General features: G+C 34.5%; 1 protein-coding gene across 1 annotated transcript; it reads right to left on the bottom strand.

The window, feature by feature from the left end:
* LOC107636782 lies at nt 14,082-18,980 on the bottom strand. Its single transcript, XM_016340270.1, has 10 exons — nt 18,825-18,980; nt 18,595-18,736; nt 18,290-18,386; nt 18,056-18,183; nt 17,876-17,960; nt 17,786-17,795; nt 17,455-17,604; nt 14,797-14,928; nt 14,376-14,441; nt 14,082-14,216 (listed from the first exon to the last, which is right to left on the bottom strand). The coding sequence occupies exons 1-10, from the start codon at nt 18,978-18,980 to the stop codon at nt 14,082-14,084; spliced, it is 1,101 nt and encodes a 366-aa protein (XP_016195756.1).

Raw genomic sequence — 23,953 nt, 5'->3', positions numbered from 1 at the left:
AGCGCTGCTTATGAATATGGAATGTTGCTGTGACTGAACTGTGGATGCTACCATTGATGAACTGTGATTGATGCTTGTGAATAGTGCACATATTATGCTTGTTGAAATGCTTAAATGGGATTTTTGAATCAACTCCTGTGTCCGATCAACACAGATTTTGCATTTTCTTCCATTTTGCATTATTACTTCATACTTGTGCAACTTACTGCTAAATATGGACGCTGCCTGAAATGATTTGGTTAATGCACTCTGTGTTCTTGCTGAAACGTCAAACTGAACTTGACTTTACCTTCGTGACTATCTTGTTTGATGTCAATTTTCGTTGTGCATATCATCCTTTAACAATTAACCTACCAACTATGCACCTCATTACTGATTTTGTTCTTGAAACCAAATTGGACTGAAATGTACAGCTTTGATAATTCTATTTGGTACTTTTAAGTGCATAGCATGCTGATTTGCTGCACTATACTAACTGCTCACTTCTTTTTGCTCAAACACCAACTGGTATTAAACTTATACATCTTAAAATCTGTTTGGTGCCTTTTACAGCAGTACATACAATGTTTGTTGGTGAATTGACTAACTGCTTACTCATGTGTTCGTAACATTAATGATCATGTATAATTACTTGTCCCTTGTAAATCTTTTTGAGCAATGAAACCTGATTTCAATTGACATTGCTTTTAGGAACAAGAATTGGCTATGTGACCATTTTACTACTTAATTCTGTGAATAAGCAGGTGCTTTAAATTGCCAAAGTTGATTATTGCCTTTTGTGCACAAGCTTTCATTAGGGTAGATTAGGTAGAAAATGCATTAGGAGTAGGAGTAGGAGTAGTGTCCTTATTTGAGTCTTTTAATTCCCCTTTGTTCTTATTTGAAGCACATCGTTTGCCCTAAGTGAAAAACCATTAATGTCCTTGAATTGTATCTTTGATTAGCTTGGGTTTGAGTGTGTGTGTGTGTGTGTTAATCAATGCCAGGGTGTGGTTCACCCCCACTTACTTCAGATCGAGATGGTTTGAGCTCCTTGGGTAAATGCAAGGGTGTGGGTTACCCCATTTGCTCCAGGTTGAGATGATTTTGAGCTTTCTAGGTAGATGCAGTGGTCACCCCACTTGCTCCAGATTGGTATTTATGATTGATCTTAATTTTTCTGGGCAAATGTAGTGACTCGCCCCCACTAGTTCTAGGTTGAGATTTGAAATTTTTTTGACCCAGCCACGCGATGGATGATTGAATATTTATATATATGCATATGCTTTGAGCTTCGCACCGCTGGAACTGTCCAAGATTTGCTACCGGACATGTCAGGTTTGGCTGGATAACCGATAGATGATATCATCGGCCATAGGGCAGACATGCATCATGTGCATTTATATGATTTGTTTGAGTATGCATATATTGGTTTGCCTAATTGTTTATAAATGTCTATATTTGTATGATTTGTATGTGTTTGGCCTTGATAGACCCTTTTATGGTGGAGGCGTGAAGAGGATTGTTCCACCCGATGATTAGGAGGTTTGGAGGAGACAGAAGGTGCATAGTTAGATTAGAGCTAGAGTCTCTTAGATAGGTTACCGATATTTCTGGTTTAGAATAAATTTTATGATTAATCTGATTGTCGGAGTTCTAGGAGTGTCTCTGGCTTTTTCAGGACCTTGTATATTATCTATGCGGGCACCTTTACCATGTTGAGAACCGACGGTTCTCATTCCATACGTATATTGTTGTTTTTCATATGCAGATCAAAAGGCACCTCGTTGAGCGTCTGTAGACCCTCCATGAAAGCGAAGAACTATCTTCTGTGCCTTTATTTTTATGTTTATATGATTTGAGAAATTATATGAGTTTTGGATTTTTCTGGATAGATACAGTGGGTCAGCTCCACTTGCTCGAGGTTGAGATCTAAGATTTTGTTGGCCCTTCAACGCAAGTTGTGACCGGGCACTTAAACTCTTTGGATTTTTCCAATGAGATGAAATTGATTAAATGATAAATGAGTATACATATGCATAGACTCTTGGGGATGAGCACTTAAGGACTGTCCAGGGTTCGCCACCGGACATGTCGGGTTGGCTTGATAACCGACAAATGAGACTCATCGACCATATGGCAGGCATACATCATTTGCATATGTTTGATTTGTTTGGGTTTGCCTAATTGTATTAGTTTTCCTAATTGAATATGATACATGACTAAATGCTACTTGCTTTACTTGAACCTACTTGTGTATTTTTTTGTTTGAATTGCTTGTGTTTGTAGAACCGAGATGTCCCTCATGCTGGTGTTGGTTGACGCTAAGGGCTGGTGCTGGTTCTGTTTTTTGTTGAAGAGTTGAGAGAGACTGAGGATTGTTGACTTAGAATTCTCTTATGATAGTTGCCAAGTTATAGATTAGAGATGACTTAAGATGGATATAATGATGTGTGGAGAATTAAGAATGCTTAGTAAGTTCGTGTTACCTTATACAGTATGTGGCACTTTTACTATACTGGAAACCCATGGGCCAGAGAATTCTCATTCTGTATATATCTTTTGTTTTCAGATGCAGGTCCAGGTGCTCAACAGCGAGCTGTGATACATCTGAGAGATGGCGAAGATCATTGGGCTCTGTTTATATTTTGTTTAGATTCTCTCCGCACTTATTTTGCAAAACTTATGTGTATGTATCTATTCATTTTGAGAACTTACCTGTAGAGGCATTTATATATATTTTGGGAGAGATAGGAAAGATACTGTTGTCAAACATAATTTTAATTCTATACCCTACCCGGCCTAAACTTCGCAGGTTGCAACTAGTGACTATTTACTTATGTCAAATATTTATATCCTACCTTTATCTTACTCTAACTTAATGTTTTATTTCTTATTGCTTTTCGATCACGCTTTATCCTTCTTTTATTGATACATGAGTGTTCCCAATTTGCAATTTTATTTTACTCGTTTTCAGGTTTCTCGTTTAATACTTTCTTTCAACTTATATACATGTATTAGAAATCTACCTTGAGATTCGTACCATCTTATTATCATTGACTTATGACTCGAGCATAAGGATTTGAATATTAGGATGTTACAATGTGACTGGGTACTTTAACTCTCCGGATTCTCCCATAGGCATGCGCGCGCGCGCGCGCGCACACACACACACATATATTTGAGCTTGGGATTTTTCCATGGATATTTTTGAGCTTGGGGATGCGTGCACATGGGGACTTTCCATGGTTAGCTACCAGACATGTCGGATTTGGCTATATAACTGACAGAGGGACTTTACATCATATGCATTTGTATGTTTTGTTTGAGTGTGCATTTGTTTTGGTTTGCCTAACTACTTAGCCATGTTTATCTGCTACTTGCTTACTTGCTTACTTGCTATATTTGTACGCTATCTGTGCTTTCTTTGTTTGACTTGTATGTGTATGTATCTGAGAGACCCTCTCTTGATGGAGGTGTATTGAGGGTTGTTCCATCCGGTGGTTAGGAGGTTTGAAAGAAATAGAAGGTGCAGAGTTAGATTAAACCTAGAATCCCTTAGATAAATTACAGAATTTCTGGTTTAGTATAATCTTTAAGATAAAATCTAAGTGTTGGAGTTCTAGAAATGCCTCTGACTTTTCTAGGACCTTATATATTATTTATGCAGGTACCTTTACTTATATATATATATATTATTTTTCAGATGCAAGTCGAGAAGCACCTCATTCAGCGTCTGGAGACCATGCAAGCAAAGAACTATCTTTTGGGCCTTTACTTTTTGTGTATATTGTATATATGTATTTTTTTTCTCCTCTATATATAACTTGTATTTTGTCCCTCCTAGAGGTTGACTTGGAGAAACAGGTGTATTTATCTTGTCTTTTGGAATGTTTTTGGGTTGTATATATATATATACTCTGGTCAGCCTTAATTTTGCAGGTCGGGTCTAGAGCTTGATATTTTGTATCCTTTGGAACTCCGATCTGTATATATGTTATCCTTTCCGTTCGATCTTGTTTATCTATTATACGCTTATCCGGACGAGTGTGATGCGTTTACTATAACGGTTTTGGTTAGCTTCTTTTTAAACTCTCCTAGTTATAATTTCTTTCAACAATATCTATATACGTATTTTATTTTTTGAGGTCATAATACCTCGCCACCTCTACTTTACGACTTAAGCATAAGGCTCTGTGTGGTAGGTAGGGGTGGCAAGCGGGGAAGCCCGCCCTACCTGCCAAAAGCCCGCCCCGCCCCGCCTAGTGAGGCAGTCCTAAAATCCCACCCCACCTCGGGTTGGCGGGCTAACCCCACCAAATCTCCTCTTTTTTTTTACTATTAACTATTAAATAATATATATAATTTCACAATTATTTTAATAAATTTATAATTTCTAAAGGCATAAAAAAATATAATTTTTATATTCACAAATATTAAAGTCTTTGTAATTATAAATATCTAATAAACATAATTATAAATATTATCTCCAAAGCAGAATAAACATAATCCAAAATATAATTATAAATATTGTCTCCAAAGCAAAATAAAAATAATCCAAAACACTTAATTTTCATCTTCATTCTCTTGTAAGTTGGGTTGGGAGAAGTTGGATTTTGGCAAAAAAATTACAAAAATATCCCCTTACCAAAAAAACACTAAGCTCGGTAGGGAAGCCCGCCCCGCCCCCAAAGCCCACGGTTTAAGCAGTGCGGGTTAGGTCGGCCCGACGAGTTTAGGCCCGTTTGCCACCCCTAGTGATAGGGTATTACATTATGGTATCAGAGCAGTTCGTTCCCGTAGAGCTTGAGGGATAGACTGGCTTTGCTTCTGAGCATATTCTGAGTCATGTTTATATGCTATTTAGGATATCTGACTGATAAAAATAGCATAAAGTTCATGAGCATACATTTGGAACTTTGAAGCACTAGACTTGAGATATTGAGACTGATTACCTTGATATCAATTGTTTGGTATGAATAGGAACCAAATGACGTCTTGTGAACGCGGACGCAGTCGCGGTCGAGGACGGAGAGGCAACGAGGTAACCGTACTGGTAGGTAGTCTGATTGAATTCGTAACTACAATGACGAGCGTGGTTGCTGCCATTAGTGCTGTTGCTACTACGACCAGCCCAGCAATGGGTAGGATGGAACAACAAGTTGGAAGTGGCAATGGAACTGGTAGTAGACAGGATGACAGAAATAATGGTCCGAGTGCAGTGGAGTGTATGGAGATAGCAAGCTTTCCGGAGTTAGTTAACATGGGTCAAGTAACAGAAGAATGCTAGAGAAGGACTGTGGTGGCAAGGTGTAAGAACCAGAAGTTAATAGCCATTTAAAATAAAATAAAATAATAATTTAATTGTCCAAAATAGGTTCAAAAATTTAGAAGTATTAATTAGAAAATTTAAAGGTGAGATTTGAATTCAGTAGATTTTTCTGAGTGGAAAAATATAATTTTCTGCGAAAAATTACATAAAAACGCGTACCGGTAAATTAGCCGGTAGTACCAGCTTAAGTCTGTCTGGTACTGTGTAAATGTAATAAAAACTGTAGAAAAACATAAAAATATTTAGAATTGAAAACTGGACGCTAATTCTAAAGGTTTTGATCCAAACTTGGGCCAAATAAACCGAAAACGCTAAGCAGTTGGACCGGACCCAAGTTAGGGTTTATAATTATGAAATAGTTAGGGTTTGATTTTGTTAATTATAATTTCTGTGATTCTGAGTTACTGGATTTGATTAGGGTTTTGTTAATTTCTGGTTTTCTGCATGTAGTTATTTTGCTTGTTTTGAGTTGATTATGTAATTCAATTTGAGTTGAAAACTCTAATTATATAGTTCTGAGTTGTTAGATTTGTTTACTGATCTTGTTAAATTGAATTTGCTTGTTCTGATTTTGTTAATTTATTTTTGTTTGTACTGATTTTGTTAATTTATTTTGACTTTACTGATTTTATTAATTTATTTCTGATTTTGTAATTTAATTTATTAATAATTCTGGTTGATGGATTTGTACCAATTCTTGTTCCGCTTAATTTGACCTATTATGTTGTCTGCTGTTGGAACAAACCATTTTCTGCAACAAATGGGAAAACTCTTTTTAAATGCAGTGTTTGCTTGCTTAAGCATTTTCCTTTCATTGTAACTCATATATTGGAATCAGACTTAATCAATTGGAAATGAAAATGATCGAGTTATATATATGGTGATCCAATGCATTATTCAATATTCCCAATGTAGTTATATATATATATATATATACCTACTTTCCCTCAAATCAAGTTATGTAGTCCACTGTTGTATGTAGTCCGATTTCATTAGCTAATCCATCAACTAGAATTCTTGACCCAGTTAATGATTTTTTTAATTTATTTTGACTATGCCACTTGTTTAGTTATTATTTTATCATCATCACAAACTTTATTCTACTATGCCACTTGTTTAGTTATTATTTCATCAATTTTTTTATTAGATTCTATCTATCAGTCCTTAGCTATATTGTACAAGTTATTATTATTTATAAATTTTTAACTTGATACTTGTTGAGGCGTTAATTTACACTCAGCACTGGATACACTCTTCGGGTAAAAGTACTAATAACTTAAATTTTATTTCGTATTAAAGTTCAATTTCATGTTAAATTTAACTCTCGTAAATTGTTGGTTGATATAATATAGATAAATCAGGGTCGAAAATTCCAATTCCTTGAGACTATGTGATGGATACGGGGATTTAGGAGTTTAGGTAATTATTTTTTTATTATGTCAAATTCATATTAAATATATGATATTCTTGTTTATGATGTATGTTAACATATTTATATTTGTGTTGTATTTTAACAGAGAACATGGAGTTGTTTGGTGGAAGTTGAAGACTTTGTTTCATGGCTTTTTTTAAGAATGGAAGTTGTATTTTAAAATTTCGTTTTATGGATTATGATTTGTCATTTTATATTTCTTGACTTGTAAGTTGTAACCTTGGATAAGAAATGTATGTTTGTGTATTGTAATAATGTTTTGTGTTTTTTTTTATATTTTTTTTAAATTTTTTATTGTAATTTTCATATAAATGTTTAATATAAAGAGATGGGGAATAAGGACCCGCGGAGAACACAGGGAACGCGGGGAATGGGGATGGGGGCAATTATCTCCCCATGGCGGGGATCGGGGCGAGAACAGGGACAAAATTTGAGGGCGAGGACGGGGAGCAGGGAGGCATCCCCTGCCCCCGCTCCGCCCCATTGACATTCCTACCGACATATAAATACACTAAAAAGGAATCCTTCAGCCTCATTCACCACCTAAACACAAGGACATTCAGCTGAAGTGAGAAGAGAGGAGGTAAGGGTTGCACTATTCACTTTTATCTTCAATTGCTCATAACTTGATCTACGGTGCTCCGATTGGCGTGCCGTTTGCGGCCACGCATAGCTCTCGCTGAGCCCGTCAGTTCTAGCTAAAAGAAGTGGTAAGAAACTCACACTTTTTTGCCCATTTCTCTGCCCTATCAATTTCATGATTTTAAGGTTTAGTTATTGAGTAGATTCTTTGATTTTGGTTGTTTAGAGGTGATATAACATTGGATTATTGTTGGGTTTTTCCCCTAATACTATCGGATAAGGTAAGTCACTTCGAAACCCTCTGTGGATTAGTGATTTTGTGAACCCCAGAATTGATTTTGGTATATTGCATGATATTAGATTGAATTTGGTAATTATTGGAGTTGGTTTTGGCATTTGGATTGACCTTGGTGGCTGAAGCTTTGTGGAAACTTGTTTGGAATCATTTTTGGTGAATTATGCATATTGAAAATTGGCCAAGATATGGTTTCAATTTCTTTTAGTTAATATATAATGTTTCAAAACTTAGGCTAGTGGACTTTAGGATAGGATTGAATTGATGATGAATGTTGATGATTATTAATGTTGATAATGAATATTTATGAAAATGGATATCGATGAGGATTGGTGATGATATGTGATGAATGATGGTTATGACGAGCTGAATTTGCGCAAAATTTGTTGAGATTGTGTTCTTGGTTTGGAAATTATTGGTTTTGTTGAACTATGAGTGGAAGAGATGAAAATTTGAGTGAAATAGGTGTGAAAATACGTGAAGTGTATTTGAGAAGTAAATTGTAGTGTGTAGTAGTGTTTTGATGATAATTTTGAGTATGGTTGATTTGGTTAGAATTGAAGTTTGAAAAACTAGAGAAACTTTGTAAGTTTTGCTAAAACTTTCTTTTTAACCAACTTCAATGAGATATAACTTGTGCTTCGTGTAAAATCCGGTTAATTAATATATAATTAACCTGCAAATTAAAATTTATTCTAAAAAATGAGAAATGAGATTTTTATGGTTTAATATGATAGAGGAAATTAAAACGAGAATTTTGACACTAATTTTAAAGAAATCGGCCCAAGATTGGGCCGAACGGGCCAAACCGGACCAACCGGACCCATGTTGGGTCCAAGGCCCAGCCAAGCCCCATTAATCTAAAGAGATCAGCTCTCTCTCTCCCCTCTCAAACACACACACACGCTGAACACAACAAAGGGAAAGGGGAAAAGATTAAAACCCTTTTTCCAATTTCACTTTCAACTTCCATTGATCATAACTTTTGATCCGGAGTTCCGATTTATGCACCGTTTATGGCCACGCGACCATGGCGTCGAGCTCTAAAAAACCCATACAATTATTCTTGAGGTAAGATGCAGCTTCTTCTTCGAATTTACAGCCCTTGATTTCGAGTTTCTTGGGCAAAAATGTTGAAATTTCGAGTTTCTTTTGTGTTATAGGATCCAATTAACTTGAAGGGAAGGCTTATTCTTGTCTTCTTGGTCCTTGGGTTAGCTAAGAGACCTCAAACCCTAGTAAAATTCTGAATTTAAGGTATTGGGTATTGAGTTATTGTGTTTGGGTATGATAATTTTGGTTTAGGAAGTGTGTGTGTGCATATTGAAGCTTGATTGATATCTTGGAAAGTTTGGAAAGGAGCTTTGTGCTTGGAAATCTGATTTTGGGAGCTTTGAGACGTTGGAAGTTGAGGAAAAAGTGAAATTTGAAGTGTTCCGGGTGGAACGGGAATCATCCAAGGTATGGTTTTGGTTTCCTGTATAAAAAATGTAATGTGGTGTGAAAACTTAGGCTAGAGACCCTAAGATAGGATTTGAACTATTGAGGTTGTTACTTGGTTGAGGTGAAATGTGATGTGATGTATGTACCTTGTGGAGTTTTTAATGTTGATGTGGTTGTTGGAAGGTGAGAATTAAGTTGAGTATATGTTAACAATGATTGATTGGTTGTGTGTGGTGCAAATTGTTGGTAAAGCATATAAAGTTGTAATTGATATGGATTGGTATGCCTAGTTGTTAGTAGGGTTGAGGCTCTTGTTGATGAGTATGAAATTGTATGTGATAATTGATTTATATTGATTGATGGGATTGAGCATTGATTGGAAATTGAAAATGTGTAATGTTGATTAAACATTGAATTATTGAATTGAGATTGGCTAAAGTGGAAGAATTGGTGGGTTGATGATTGAATGAGAATTTGAAAATGCTTGATGTTGGAAGGGTTGAGTTTTGGTTGGTTTTGAACGAATTTGGAAGTGTATGTTTTAGAAATTGGGAATTTATGAGTTTTGGTAAAAATAAAATTTTGATGAACTTTAATGGATCATATCTTGAGCTATTGTTTTTGGAATTTGATGATTTTTATATCAAATGAAAGATAATTTCATAAGCTTTAAAATGGTTTAAATTTAGTTGAAATCTGAATTTTATGGGAGGAGATATGATCGTTGAAAGTTTGGGCCTGAAATCTGAATTCTTCAAATTTTGCAGAATTTGTGATTTTTGGTTTGTGTGCACACGCACAACCTGTGCACACCCACACCCTATGGATTTCTGGACCTGTGCGCACGCACACACTTGTGCGTACGCACACACAGGGAAGTGACTTCTGCTGGAAGTGCTAGCACGCCCTGTGCGCGCACACAAACAATAAGGTTTTGCAAGCTGTGCATACGCACATGGTGGGAATGACACTCTGTTGATGGTGCTAGCATACTTTGTGCACGCACTGAACAATGGAAATTTTACTTTCTGTGCATACGCACAAGCTTGTGCGCACGTACACTTTTGAAAATACTTCTGGGCGTGCGCATGCACACCTTTGTGCGTACGCACACGACCCTGTTCTTTTCTAAAGGTTTTGTTTTCAAGTCTTTCGCCTTCCCAACAAGCTTGAGACCTTCCGAGACGCTGTTTCAGGCTTATAAACCCCTAATTTCATTTTTTAAATCTTAAATTAATGTAAAATGCCTAGTTATTGAGAGGAAGCTAGGGAAGGGGGTAACTTGTGGATGAAAAAAGGAGATATTATGATGAGTTATGATTAATGATGATGATATGAGTTGTTAAGGAGGATGGTGGAGTGCTGAGTATGATATGAGCCGAAAGGGCTGAATGTGTTATGATCCGAAAGGGCTGAATGTGTTATGAGCCGAATGGCTGTGTGTGATGATGGTTTATGGCTAATAATGAATTGTGATTTGTAAGCCAGATGGCTGAGATGAATGTTAATGTATGGCTGTGATTGAATGCATATATGCTGAATTGAATTATTGATATTATGATTGTTGCACTCTACCTATCTGAGATACGAGTTTCCCTGGGTAAAAGCAGTGGCTAGCCACCACGTGTTCCAAGTGGAGACTCGATACTCTGCTGACCCTATGTCGTAAGTGTGGCCGGACACTGTGAAAGTTTTAGATGAGCTCGCCCCCGCGAATATACACCATTGAGGGTGTTGGATGTGAATTATGATTTATATTGTGAATAACTCAAGTTGGGGATGCACGACAAAGGGACAATCCAATGGTTAGCTACCGGGACTTGTAGGGTTGGCATGCATCATATGCATTATATGTGATTTGTTTGAAGTGCCTAATTGTCTGCATATTTACCTGCTAATTGCCTAATTGTTATATCTGCTTCCTACTTATGCATTTCCTTGAGTGAACTAATTATGTTTGCATATCAAGTTACTGTTGGTGGTCGGGAGGTTCGAAGGGTTTGGAAAGGGGATGTTTAGTTAGACTGAAGATCTTTAAGTTAGTCGCCTATTTTTCATTCCTCATGGTTTAGTATATTTATACGCTTTGGTTTATATATCCTAAATTTATGAAACTACCATGGTACAGGTGGTAACATAACAAAAACGAAGAAAAAAAATCCAATAAAAAATAACTAAACTTTCTTATATGCTGTTTTATAAGAGTTCGTTTGATGAGTCCCATTCATGGAAAACTGAAATGAGAAAACGATTAGTCATATCGAGAGACTAAACTATATTAGTTCCTTGATTCTATTTGGACAATTTTAATTTAAAAACTTGAGAAAGAATAGCTAATAGTACATCACATAATGGAAAAATATTGTCTGTAGAAGAATTCAAGCAACTAAGAAACAGAAGGGGTTTAGTGAAAGAAAAAAAAGTAAAATCCATTGCTAAAAAGGGAATCAAATAAACACACATAACAATACATAGCTTAGAGCTAGAAGTGATCATGAGAGTGAACTAATCGGGAATATGATGAAAGAAACTTAATTAAAACATAAGTAATTAATTAAATGCATGTCAATATAATTTACATTGACAATATCTTTATAGACTAATGATCTTCAAAGGCATGTTAGATTCATCATTGGGGTATACAAAAAATCTCAATAAAGTGCCATGGCTGAATCCATTAGACTTTGCAAAATGCTTCCAACCTCTAGTCAGATATAGCTGAATATTCTTTTTTTGTATTCTAGCGTAATCCCAGTTGGTATGGACATCTATTTTCGAGAACAACATTCACATTATCAACCCTTATAGGAAAAGCATTTTGTACGAATGTGGTGGGCAAAACCTATTAAAAAAAATGTTAGTACTATTTTGAATCTCTGAATAAATATAAACTCACCATAGCACTGTTTTGAATCTGGTTGTATGAAGTTTGTTTAATGCACCAAAAATCATTATCAATTAAGTAGCAGGTGTCTTTGGTATTAAAATCTAAAGTTTTAGCACAGTGGACATAACCTGACTTCAAGGGGTTGGAAGAACCTAAATATATCTTGGATGTAGATCCATTTTTAAAAGAGCCAAAGTTAAAATCCAGTGCATTACCATAAAGAACAGGTAAAGGATAATCCATGGAATTGTTGACATTATTATTAACTGAACCATAACGAAATGAGTCCTCATAGTATTGGAATTGAAAAGAGTTGTTTGCATTTGGATTTGTTGTCATTAGCTAATTGTGGACATTATATTGAGTAAAGGCAGAAAAGGTAGCACCAAGATCAACCTTCTGTATAGGAAAGGAACCATTAGTGCTACTATATGGAGTTGAAATAATAGGAGAAATATGAGTAAAAGTGTAAGCAAGGTTTGTATTTTGATGTAACGAATATGATATATCTTGAAGAATATCTGTAATACACTCAATGTTTAAATCTCCAGCAGGGTGGTTTATAATAATCTTGCACATGTTATTGTCTTTGACCTTTATCAAGACAAATACATCTTTCCCAACATACATTGTTCAACCAACCACCTTTCTTAAGAGAGTAGAACTTTAGTAAATTTTCCAAACCAGATAGAATATAACTAGAAGTTTTCTCTTTTCCTAAATGCAGTTCTATTTGATTATCATTCAGATCAACAAATAACATCCTCTTCTTGAGATGATCTTTGTAGGTGTGATAAAAAATTGAAGGCAACTCGTGCATTATTTAATACATAAAAAAATTAAAAGGAGTCCAAATACTAACATACAAAATAATTATTGAAAAAGTACAAAATATTTATCAAGATATAAGTTGATGAGCAATCATTTAAGAATATTATCCTAAGAGGATCCACTTGCATGTAGAAAATTTTGTCTTAGTCAAATTCGGGAGGCAAGAAATGAGTAGTATCCATTTCTAATATTGGTAACTAACAAAAATAAGAAGTAAATTTAAACGTATAATGGTATAAAAAAATGACTTTGTATAAAAGATATGATATTGAAAGGATAGCCAGTATTGAATTCGAAGAAGAAAGAAACTATAAACTTAAGAAGTAGGAGGAACCTATTAATTGTTGAAATATCTATGGAAAGAAAGGCAATGAATTGAAAATGGTGGATATACTTTATATAGATGTAATAGTCTTCTTGAAAATGGTAATGGCTATAATAAGTACATATAAGATATAAGATATAAATTATATTACTGAAATAGGGATAACCAAAAAAATCTAACATAAGTAATTAGTGCAAATTGTAAGATATCAATGTGTTAGGGGTAATGTCTTGAAGAATCAAGTCCAGTGAGAATAGTTGTACGTGTACTCATTGCATAATAAATTAGTAAGGAAATAAAAAAACAAATAAAAAAGATTAAATTTTCAGGCATTAAATTAGAAGAAGGTATGGTGTAAAGAACTGTTTGGTGAATAAGAAAAAGGAGAATATACATATAATATAAATATAAATATATACTAATCAAAGGTTAAACATTAAAAAGAATATATAGAACTTGGGGGTTTTTAATACATAATTTTAACTGTGATATGTTAGTCCATGCACGAATTGGTTGATATTAGCTGTGAAAAAAGTGTAATTAGATTTTATTAATTAATTAGAAAAAGGTATTTACATAACATTTTGTCAAGAAGATGTCAAATAAGAGTACTCATTGTGTTAAGATTTAAAAAATGGTGAGAACACAAACTATAAATAAAGGAATAATGAAATTAACAAAGATAATAAACCTGATTTAAATATATGAAATTGAGTTAATACATAAGAACCAAGCATGAGTAACCATGAAGAGTTACAGATGACATGCAAATTTGTCTACAATTTACTATAATAGAAAGACAATGAATTTTTTGCATAGCACTAACATTCTTATTGGAATAAAAGACACACTAAGACTAACTTAAAACATAACCTAGATGTGAGTAAATCGCAACATACATTATTTAGCAATCAAAACTAAACTGCTAAGCAATAAGACAGACATAACAAAAATATAAGAAAGGTTCTTGAGAAGCTATTCTTCATGAAGCTTTGCAACATTATGAACTTCTTCAACTGTAATCTTTCGAGACTTAGTAGATGACTGGTTCTCAGAATCTGGATAAATATTAATAAGACTTTTGGTACATGAAACAGCCTCGATGAGCCCCTTTTTGGATTTGAAAATGAATCAGTATTATTATCACCAATTATCTCAATGGAAGGCAAATCTGTTTGTTGTATAAAATGAAAAGTTGCAATTAAATTATATAGTTAATTATAGTATCCTAAAATGGTAAAGAAAAATGAGGAATTAAGAATTTGTAACCTTGAAAGTTTCAGTAGAGTCAGAGAGAATAATAATAAGCTCAGAATTCTCATGGACCAAATTTTCCTGAAATAAAATTTAGAAATATATACAGAATAAACCAAGAATACAAATTTAAAGAAACTTGAAATCTTTATAAACATACATCATATATCTTGTGTTTATCAAAGAATTTTGAGATGATTGAATGATCTGCATAAAGCTTAAGAACAACAATTCTGCATGGCTGGAAAGCATTGATATCTTATATCTTAACTGAAATATTAAATAGGAAGTTCTTGTCAACAAAAGCATTGAGCTGCTGAGGATATTCATCCTTCAAACCTCCCGTCTTAAAATATAACATATGAATTGAATTAATGAGGCAGAAAGTGGCATATTAATAACAAAAAAATAAATTAGAAAATAGAAAAAGGTTTACAAAATCAGATACAATCTTGTTGACATGAGACAGGCGCATATGAGAAGCAGATACACTAAGGTATTTGCTAGCTTCTTTGTCATATAGTATAAAGGAGGTAGTATCAAATTCATAGCAACTCTTAAATTTATACTGAACTTGAACATGTTTAATGTTAATAAATAAAAAGTTTGGCATTGATGAAGGTTAAGGAAAAATAATTATAAATGTAGAACTATATGTAACACCCTAATATTCAAATCCTTATGCTCGAGTCATAAGTCAATGATATTACGGTGGTACGACTCTCAGGTGGATTTTTAATATATAAATATAGGTAATTTCGAAAAGAGTATTAATCGAGAAGCCTGAAAAGAGTAGAAATAAAATCGCAAAGACGTATCACTCACGTTTCGACAACAAAAGATAAACCGTGAAGCCGAAAACATTATACGGACAAGGCGTAGAGGAGATTAAGAGATAGATAACAGATAGATATATATAACATAAGTAAATAGCCACTAGTCGCGACCCGCGAAGTTTAGGCCGGCTAGGGTACAGTATGAAAGTAGATGACAATAGTATATCCTAATCTCTCCCGAAAAATATCCAAACGGCGCGCAAGCGTTAGCCACGCGTACGCGTGGGTGCTCTTGCGCCCAGGCACAAAACTGGCACGACCCTGGCACAACTCTCTGGAAAATAGCTGGGCATTTGGTACAGCGCATCGACGCGCCTGCGCACACCACGCGCACGCGTGGATGGTGCTTTCTGGAAGAACGGCGCGCACGCGCCAGGTGCGCCTACGCGCGTAGGGTCGTTCTGCTAAAAATTTTCTAAGTTAAAAGCTGCAGAATTTACAGATTCAACCCCCAATCTTCCGACGGACATAACTCTCTCATTTTAAATCGTTTTTCACCCGTCCTTCGAACGGCATAGACATCCTGGATCCAATTTCATTTCTAAACAGATTTGGCAGAAAACAGAGATCCGTAGTCCAGGTTATGTCCCGTCAAAGTATGCCCCAAAACCATGTTTCCATACAAAACTACAAAGTGCTATTTTCAAAACAAGCCATTTTCAACTCTTTTCAAAATCAATCAAAACATGCCAATTTCAGCCTTTTCTTTGAAATCAATCAAAATATACCAAAATCAACATCAAGCCTCCTCAACTCGCACGTTGACACTTTCTCAAACTCAAACACATTTACATATCATATACTCTTTCTCATGCCAAATTTCAACAACACTATTTCCAATCAACCATCATTATACATAATCAATATCGTACTCACTATCATGTGGCTTTACCCACAAATCAATCTTAATCATTCCTCAAGCATATATCACGGCAAACATATCTCTAATGCATCATCATACCATCAAGGCATCAATAATCATAATCACATATATGACCTTATTATATATCTCAACCAAATCCAAACATACCTCATCTATATAATTGCACCCAAATTTACCAAATCCCACACCTCAACTCCTCAAACCTTATTATTCAATAACCAACCCAATCATTCATATATTCATTATCTGAAATTCATCCAATCACTTGTGTCATCATACAATGCACACATCAACTTACCTTTCTCACCTTTTTTCGGCCTCCGGCCCAAAATCCACGGCCTCCGGCCCAATATCATAATTTAAATGCATAAACAACAAATCAATACTCATTACCCAGTACATCAAATTCTCAATACATCAAGCATACAAGGCCACACAATTCTCAACCCAAATCATTAATTCACATTACATACCAACTATGCATATTAGCACCAACCATTTACACAATCCAAACTTAATCCTAGGGGCATCTAGCCTAGGAATTCTCATCACAACACACGGTACTTAAATGAAACTTAAACCGTACCTCTTGTAGCCAAACCAATTGAGCCTCTTCTTTGGAAGTCTTCACCAACCTTAGCTCCAAGCCTCACCAAAGCTCCTCAAACAATGCCAATCTCCCAATTGTGCACCAACATCACCAAATACACTAACATAACCAATATCACATACATACATCAACCTAGGGCTCATAAAAATGACAAGTCATAAGGGTTTGAGCACTTCTTACCTCAGCTCATATGAAGTAGGGATAGAACCCACTTAGAATTCATGTTGGAGTATCCCTAAACACCCAAAATCACAAGATTTCAACACTAATTACCCAAAAACGTGTAACAGTGGGGAATTTCNNNNTGGGTTGTATATATTTGTAATCAATACTCGTAAAGTCGAGTAAAACGGGATTTCTTCCCCACAACCCGCGACCTTGGGCCCACTTAGGCCCGGTTCACTTATTTTTGTCCATTGGCCCAATTTTGGGCCAAAACCTTTAAGATTAGCGCTCTAAATTGCACTTTAAATATTTCTACCTTCCCTAATTATAGTTCCTCATTTATTAATATTATTTATCCATAATCAGTTTCCTCAGCTGTAGTACCAGACAGATCTCAGCCGGTACTGTCGGTCAAAATTCCACTGCGCGCTTTTACGCAGAAAACTATGTTTTCCGACTCGGAAAAATTCACTGAATCCAAATATCATATTTGAATTATCAAATTCCAATTGCCAAATCTTCCAACCATATTCGCTCTTATTTAACTTATTATTTAATTAATTTCGGTTAGACCGGGTATTACACTATATACCTAGGAACATGAGAATTTGGAAATGTGTCACAGGTAGCATAATGGAATGAATTCTCATATTCCTTTAGAGCATGAAAAAAATGCTTGTAACTCTTGTACCACCAGCCACTCTTGTAGTCAATAGCAACAACAGTCCCATGTGTGACATAGGTACCATTCTAGAAAAAAAAGATTTAAGATCATCCAAAAAAAAAGATATAACTAGAAAAACCAAAACTCAGAGGATTCCTTAAGATCACATATGTTCTTGAAACTTGTTTGGTTAATAAGATCATTCTCAAGAGAGTATGATGGTCCATCAGATAACTAAGACAGTTGGCTTGCATGTGGAACCCTAACCATTATAACACTGTAAACAATTATAAAAAAAAAAAAATCATCTTTGAATAAATAATAATGATTGAAAAAAAATAAATTAATCAACATTACCTCTTCCTAAAATCCTTCACATCTGAAAAGTCAGTGTTGATGTACAAAATGGAGTTGCAATTTGTATTAGATACACTCGTTGAGCCTAAAATTTGATATAAAAAAATAAGAATGTAAATAAAAAAAGTAAAAATTTTACATGTTAATTAGCATATTTGTATAGAACACTACTATACTAACCCTTGAAGAGATTGAACTTTGCAAATTGAATTATTATTATATACTCAGAAGTGGGTTGATCCTCAATATGCTTAACTAACATCTTGGCATACTCTTCCCATAGAGTACACCTAATTTTACCATTATCTCTATTTAAAAAGCATATGACAAAAACTTAATGATGGTGAAAAAGAGTAATGAGATTATAAAACATAAATAACAGAGTTTAACAACATATATAATGGTTGGGAATACTTCATGTCATCAAGTTCAACCACAATGTATACACAACTCTTGTCATTTCTTATAAACTCAATTGTGTCACCCTTCCCATTAGGCAAGCCAATAACATCTAGCAAAAAAAATGAAAGTTACCTGTATAAAAGTTGAATAATATAAGAAAAAATTATCTTAAAAGTTCAAATGATTTATACTAATCTAGTGGGACTGAGGGTTGGAATGCTTGAGTATCACTTTATTAGATACAAAATGGAAACTATGATCAATGAAGCTAAGCTCGTGAACAATCCTAAGGTGAGTTTCTCTCTTGAAATATATACAATGAGAATGATTTGTTGTCTTGTACTTCTGATCATTTAGTGACAATGAGAAGTTGGATATTGTGTATACTTTGTCATCAGATAACTCACCTTCAAATAGTCTTCTGAGAGGATTCCTTATAGTACATTGAATACGATCCCCCTGCAAAAGCATAATGATATAAAGTTAATAACAAATTCTTTGTGAACTACTAAAATATCTTATATGAAAAATAGCAAACTACACAAACCATTTCATCTATCACAACCAGTTCAATCATCGGCTTCTGATACTTAAGCTCAGAATATGTTAGTGACCATGACTTAATGAGCCTTACTTTGATCTTATAGACTTGATTTTTAAATGAGGGGTCTATATCCTTCAAGAGAGTAAACTGTGAAGCCATTTCAAGTGAGAAAATAATTAAATAACAGGAAATGAGAGAGAGTTAGGAAACTAATAGTGGGATATAACTAGGATGTGAGGTATAGGGAATTCCTAGAAGGCAAAATATATAGAGGTTGGAATATGACTGCTTAGAAATTGGCCAGAGGACACCATAAATGGACAATAGCAATTAGACAGAAAAAAGTCATGAACATGTTAGAAAATAGTAGTGCATGAAATCAGACAAAGAGACAAAAATCTATAGAAGTGAATAAAGAGTAATTGTAAATTATGTTTGATGAAGTCATAATGAATGAGGAAAGTGGATGTCATCTTATATAAAAAAAACTATGTACATTATTAATACTTTTTAAGTTTATAAACATCGAAAAAGACAGGGATAGTGAACAAAAGATAGAAAGTTGTACTTGTGTGCTTATGAAGTACAACTAAAAAAATTAAATGTATGAAGTGAAGTTTTGTTGACTACATGACAACATTATAAAAAGAAATTCATGACTTAATAATTTGTTATTCAAGTGTACCTAAAATACTTAAAATGAAATTATACTTTGGATGAATAACTGGTCAGAATAAAAAGAGCATTGAAGTATGCTACATGATGAGTAATTAATTAAGCATTTCATTTGAAAGAGTAATATACTGAGTAAATAATAAGACTAAATATCAGCTAAGATAAGACTTTTTTGAAAATCATATTTCATATGGGATTCATTGTCTAGAAAGTGTGATCAAGTAAGAAAGAAAACTGTTAAATGTCTGAATTATATGAAATGAACAAACAGAAAACTATCAAATGTAACAAAGATATTTAAGAACATATTTTTTGATATAAATTGTCAATTAATGTGATTTTCAAAGAATTAAAACAACTACTGATATGAGAAATACATGGGCTTGAATGTGATTGATTACATTATTACCTTAAATAGAATAACAATATTATATGAATTAGAGGGGGAAATTAAAGAAATAGAGCAAAATTTAGCATTAATATACTTCAGATGAAATAAGGATTAATAAAGTCAAATTTGAGGTAATGATACAAATATACAATGAGTGTAAAGGATACCGTCATAAAATTAAAGGAATTCAAAAGGAAATTTGCAATTAATATAATCAAGATGAAATTACAATATAGTCATAGTTGAAATAATGAAACAACATTACAATTTGGAGAAAATCATAACATAAACTCAGACGACAACAACTAATCTGACTATGACATTGACAAAAAAATTAAATACTAATAATTTAAATTGACATGGTGATCTCATCATCAAAAGAAACAGTGAAACGAAGAAGACTTCTATCCTTAAGTCCATGTTTCAAGAAAAATCTACGCCAACCCTTTGTAAGAAAAGCCTCAGAGGATGTAGAGCTTCTCCAGTGTAATTTCATCACAACATTTGGTTCATCAGGTTGGATGACATTAACATGATCAAATCGAGATGGAAATGTCTGGGAGGCAAATCTTGAAGTCAAAAGCTAAATCAAAAATTTATTTAAAAAAATAAAAATTAGAGAAAAATGGATGCAGTGATAATGATAATAAACAAACAACAACTTAAATAGAATAACATGAAATGTTATTACCATAGAGTAGTTTGAAGAATGAAAAGCGGGTACAGGCTTCTCCAAAGTGTACACAATAATAGGAAATGTGTAACACCTTAATATTTAAATCCTTATACTCGAGTCAAAAGTCAATAATAATAAGGTGGTACGACTCTCAAGGTGGATTATATTACGTAATTATATATATGTTGAAAGAAAATATTAAACGAGAAGCCTGAAAAGGAGTAAAATAAAATCGCGAAGTTGTAACACTCACGTATCGAAGCATAAGAAAATTCAACGCGTTCGGCTATCGGATGAAATGACTAAAGCATATAAGGAAGAAATAGAAGAGACATAAATATAAGTATACTAACCACTAGCCGCGACCCGCAAAGTTTAGGCCGGCCAGTGTTAGAGAAGTAAAAGCAGTTTGACAACAGAAATTCCTATCTCTCCCAAAATACATCAAAGCCTCTATAGGCAAATTTCAGAAGATTAAATACATAGCATAAGATTTCATAAAAAAAGCAGAGAGAATCTAAGAAAATGTAAATTAGATAATTTCAAAGGTCTTCGCCATCTTTCAGATAAACCACAGCTCACTGCTGTGCACCTGGACTTGCATCTGAAAAACAAGAGATATATACAAAATGAGAACCCACGACCCATGGGTTTCCAGTGCGGTAAAAGTACCAAATAAATACACTGCATTATAATATAAATTCGCTAAGCATCTTAAACTTCTTATCTCGTCATATCCAACCTAAGTTTTCAATAATTCATAACTTGGCAACTATCATAGGGGACTCTATTCTAACCCAATTCCCTTCATATTTCACCACTTCTCAATCCGACTAACCCAAGAACCGAATCAAACACAAACAATATAGACAAGTAATACACAAGTAAGGCAAATAAGTCAATTAGCAAAGAATCATGAAACATGTGCAATTAGGCAAACCAAAGCAATTAAACAAACCCAAACAATTCAAATATATGCAGATGATGTATGTCTATCCTATGGCTGATGAGTCCCATTTGTCGGTTATCAAGCCAACCCGACGTATCCAGTACCTAATCCGGACACTGTCTCTCTGTTGCGCATTAATACCATTAGAGGAAATTCGTGCCCTATCAACATTAGAAAAATTATGTGCCATGTCACCATTAGAGGGTATCTGTGCTCTGTCACCATTAGAGGGGATCGGTGCCTTGTCACCCTTACAACTAGAGAGAAAATACAAGCATACTCACATTCAACATTTTCCATCATGATTCGTTTACCATATTCATTCATTAATCATATATGCATCTCCGGTATACTCGTTATATTTTCAAGCTACCTCAATAAATCATAATCATTTAATAATCAATCATATACATATACATACTCAGCCATTAATCAACGCTTATCACAGCCATCCGACTCCTAACATACACAGCACTTCCACTGTCATCCTCAGCAACTCATACAATCATCATTACTCATGATTCATCATTAATTCTCCCCTTACTTCATCCATAAGTTACCACCTTCCCTAGCTTCTTCTCATTACTAGGTATTCTATTATAATTTAGGACTAAAAGAATGAAACTAGAGGCTTAGAGGTTTGAAATTTGGTTTTAAAAATATAAAACTCATATTTGTTGAAAACCGGGTCACGCGTATGCGTGAGCGCCAAAAATCCCAGGTCACGCATACGCGTGAGCGTGCATGTTGGCCCATTTCGTGTGCACATTTCCCTTTTCGCGTACGCATATGGGCCAGCCCGAGGCGCATGTATGCGTATGAGAATGTATGCGTAAGCATATAATGCAGCAGCACCAACAAGCTGCTAAGTCTAGATGTTTCAATTTACACACCAAACTTTGATCGAGCATAACTTACTCATTTTAAAACATTTTTCCTCCGTTCTTCGAACGGCATACCAAATTTCATTTCTAAATAATTTTGACACAAATCAGAGGTCCGGAGACTAAGTTATGCTCCGCCAAAGTTGGGATAAAATCACAATTTTTACAAAAACCAACAAGCCTCAATTCTCAAACATACACTTTCCAAACCCTTTTAAACCCAACAAAAACCTTACCAATTTAGCGTCAACCATATTCCCATTTCCTCATACAAGCCACAACCTACCAATTTCCCACTTTCATGGATCTCAACTCAACAATTCAATTCAAACAACATCCAATCTTTCATGTTCAACAATCAACAAAACCTCATGTTCCAACACTTATATATTACTATCATTTATTCAATCACCAATCATCAACCATATACTTACCGTCCTTACCTCTTTTCGGCCTCCGGCCCAAATTCACGGCCTCTGGCCCAATGTTTTATCAATTCAATATACATAAACTCATCATCATATAATTCAGTATCCAATACCATTTTTAATCAACACAACAACAATGCATAAGATTCTACAATCCATATCCAATATCACTACACATATAATACTAATCAATCATACCATTCAAGCTTAATCCTAGGGGAAGCTAACCTAGGAATTCACAACATATCACATGGTACTTAAATGAAACTTAAACCGTACCTTAGTCGATTCCTCGTAAAACCCCAAAGATAACCCAACTAAGCAAGTTCACAAGCTCCACCGCCAAAATTCAGCATCCAAGGGCCCAGTCAAGCTTCTATCTTCACAATCTTACTCCACATCACATGTATACACTACTTATTTCACATCATATGTCCATATATACACACTCAATACCCAAACACAATTAATTAAGGGATTCACTAGGGTTTAAGGGTCCTTACCTTTAATATGCCTCAATCAAACAAAATCCTGCTAATTCTTTAAGTTAATTTGATCCTAAAACATCAAATTAACCAAAAACCTCAACACCTAAAACATATAATTTTCGAATTGGGAAAGAGGAAATTAAAACTTGAAATGTGACTTTCTTACAAAATTAAGTACTAGGATTTATAGAGAATTCCAAGATGAACACATGGTCGTTGACGGCTTATCAATTGGAGCTCCGGATCAAAAGTTATGTTGATTTGAATGTTGGCCAAGGGTTTGCTCTCTCCTTCCTCGACCTTTCAATGTTTCCCAGCGTATTTTGCTTATGGGAAGGGGAAGAAGAGCTGAGCTCTTTGTGTTTAATGAGTTTGGGTTGGGCCAAGGGCCAAATACAGGCCTGGTTCGGCCCGTTTGGTCCAATCTTTGGCCAAATTCTTTAAAATTAGTGTCGAAATTCTTGTTTTAATGTTCTCTATCACATTAAACCATAAAATTTATTTTTATAATTTTCTAGAATAAATTCTAATTTATGGGTTAATTATATATTAATTAACTGGGTTTTACAATCTACCCACCTAACAGAAATTTTCGCCCTAAAAAATTTGCGCTCAAATCTTTATATACGCTCTTTCAATAC

Source organism: Arachis ipaensis, chromosome B04 (genome assembly GCF_000816755.2).
Source record: "Arachis ipaensis cultivar K30076 chromosome B04, Araip1.1, whole genome shotgun sequence".
NCBI classification, from domain to species: Eukaryota; Viridiplantae; Streptophyta; class Magnoliopsida; order Fabales; family Fabaceae; genus Arachis; species Arachis ipaensis.
Note: the sequence above shows the minus strand (reverse complement) of the source record. Positions and strands in the feature narration are given on the sequence as shown.

What these genes read in the sequence shown, in the direction of transcription:
- LOC107636782 (XM_016340270.1), bottom strand. Translation starts at nt 18,980, where the DNA reads ATGGCTTCACAGTTTACTCTCTTGAAGGATATAGACCCCTCATTTAAA. An exon ending in TGGTTGTGATAGATGAAATG is followed by an intron (nt 18,737 to 18,824) that starts GTTTGTGTAGTT and finishes ATGCTTTTGCAG; the next exon opens with GGGGATCGTATTCAATGTAC. An exon ending in ACACATTTCCAAATTCTCAT is followed by an intron (nt 14,929 to 17,454) that starts GTTCCTAGGTAT and finishes GTTCAAGTTCAG; the next exon opens with TATAAATTTAAGAGTTGCTA.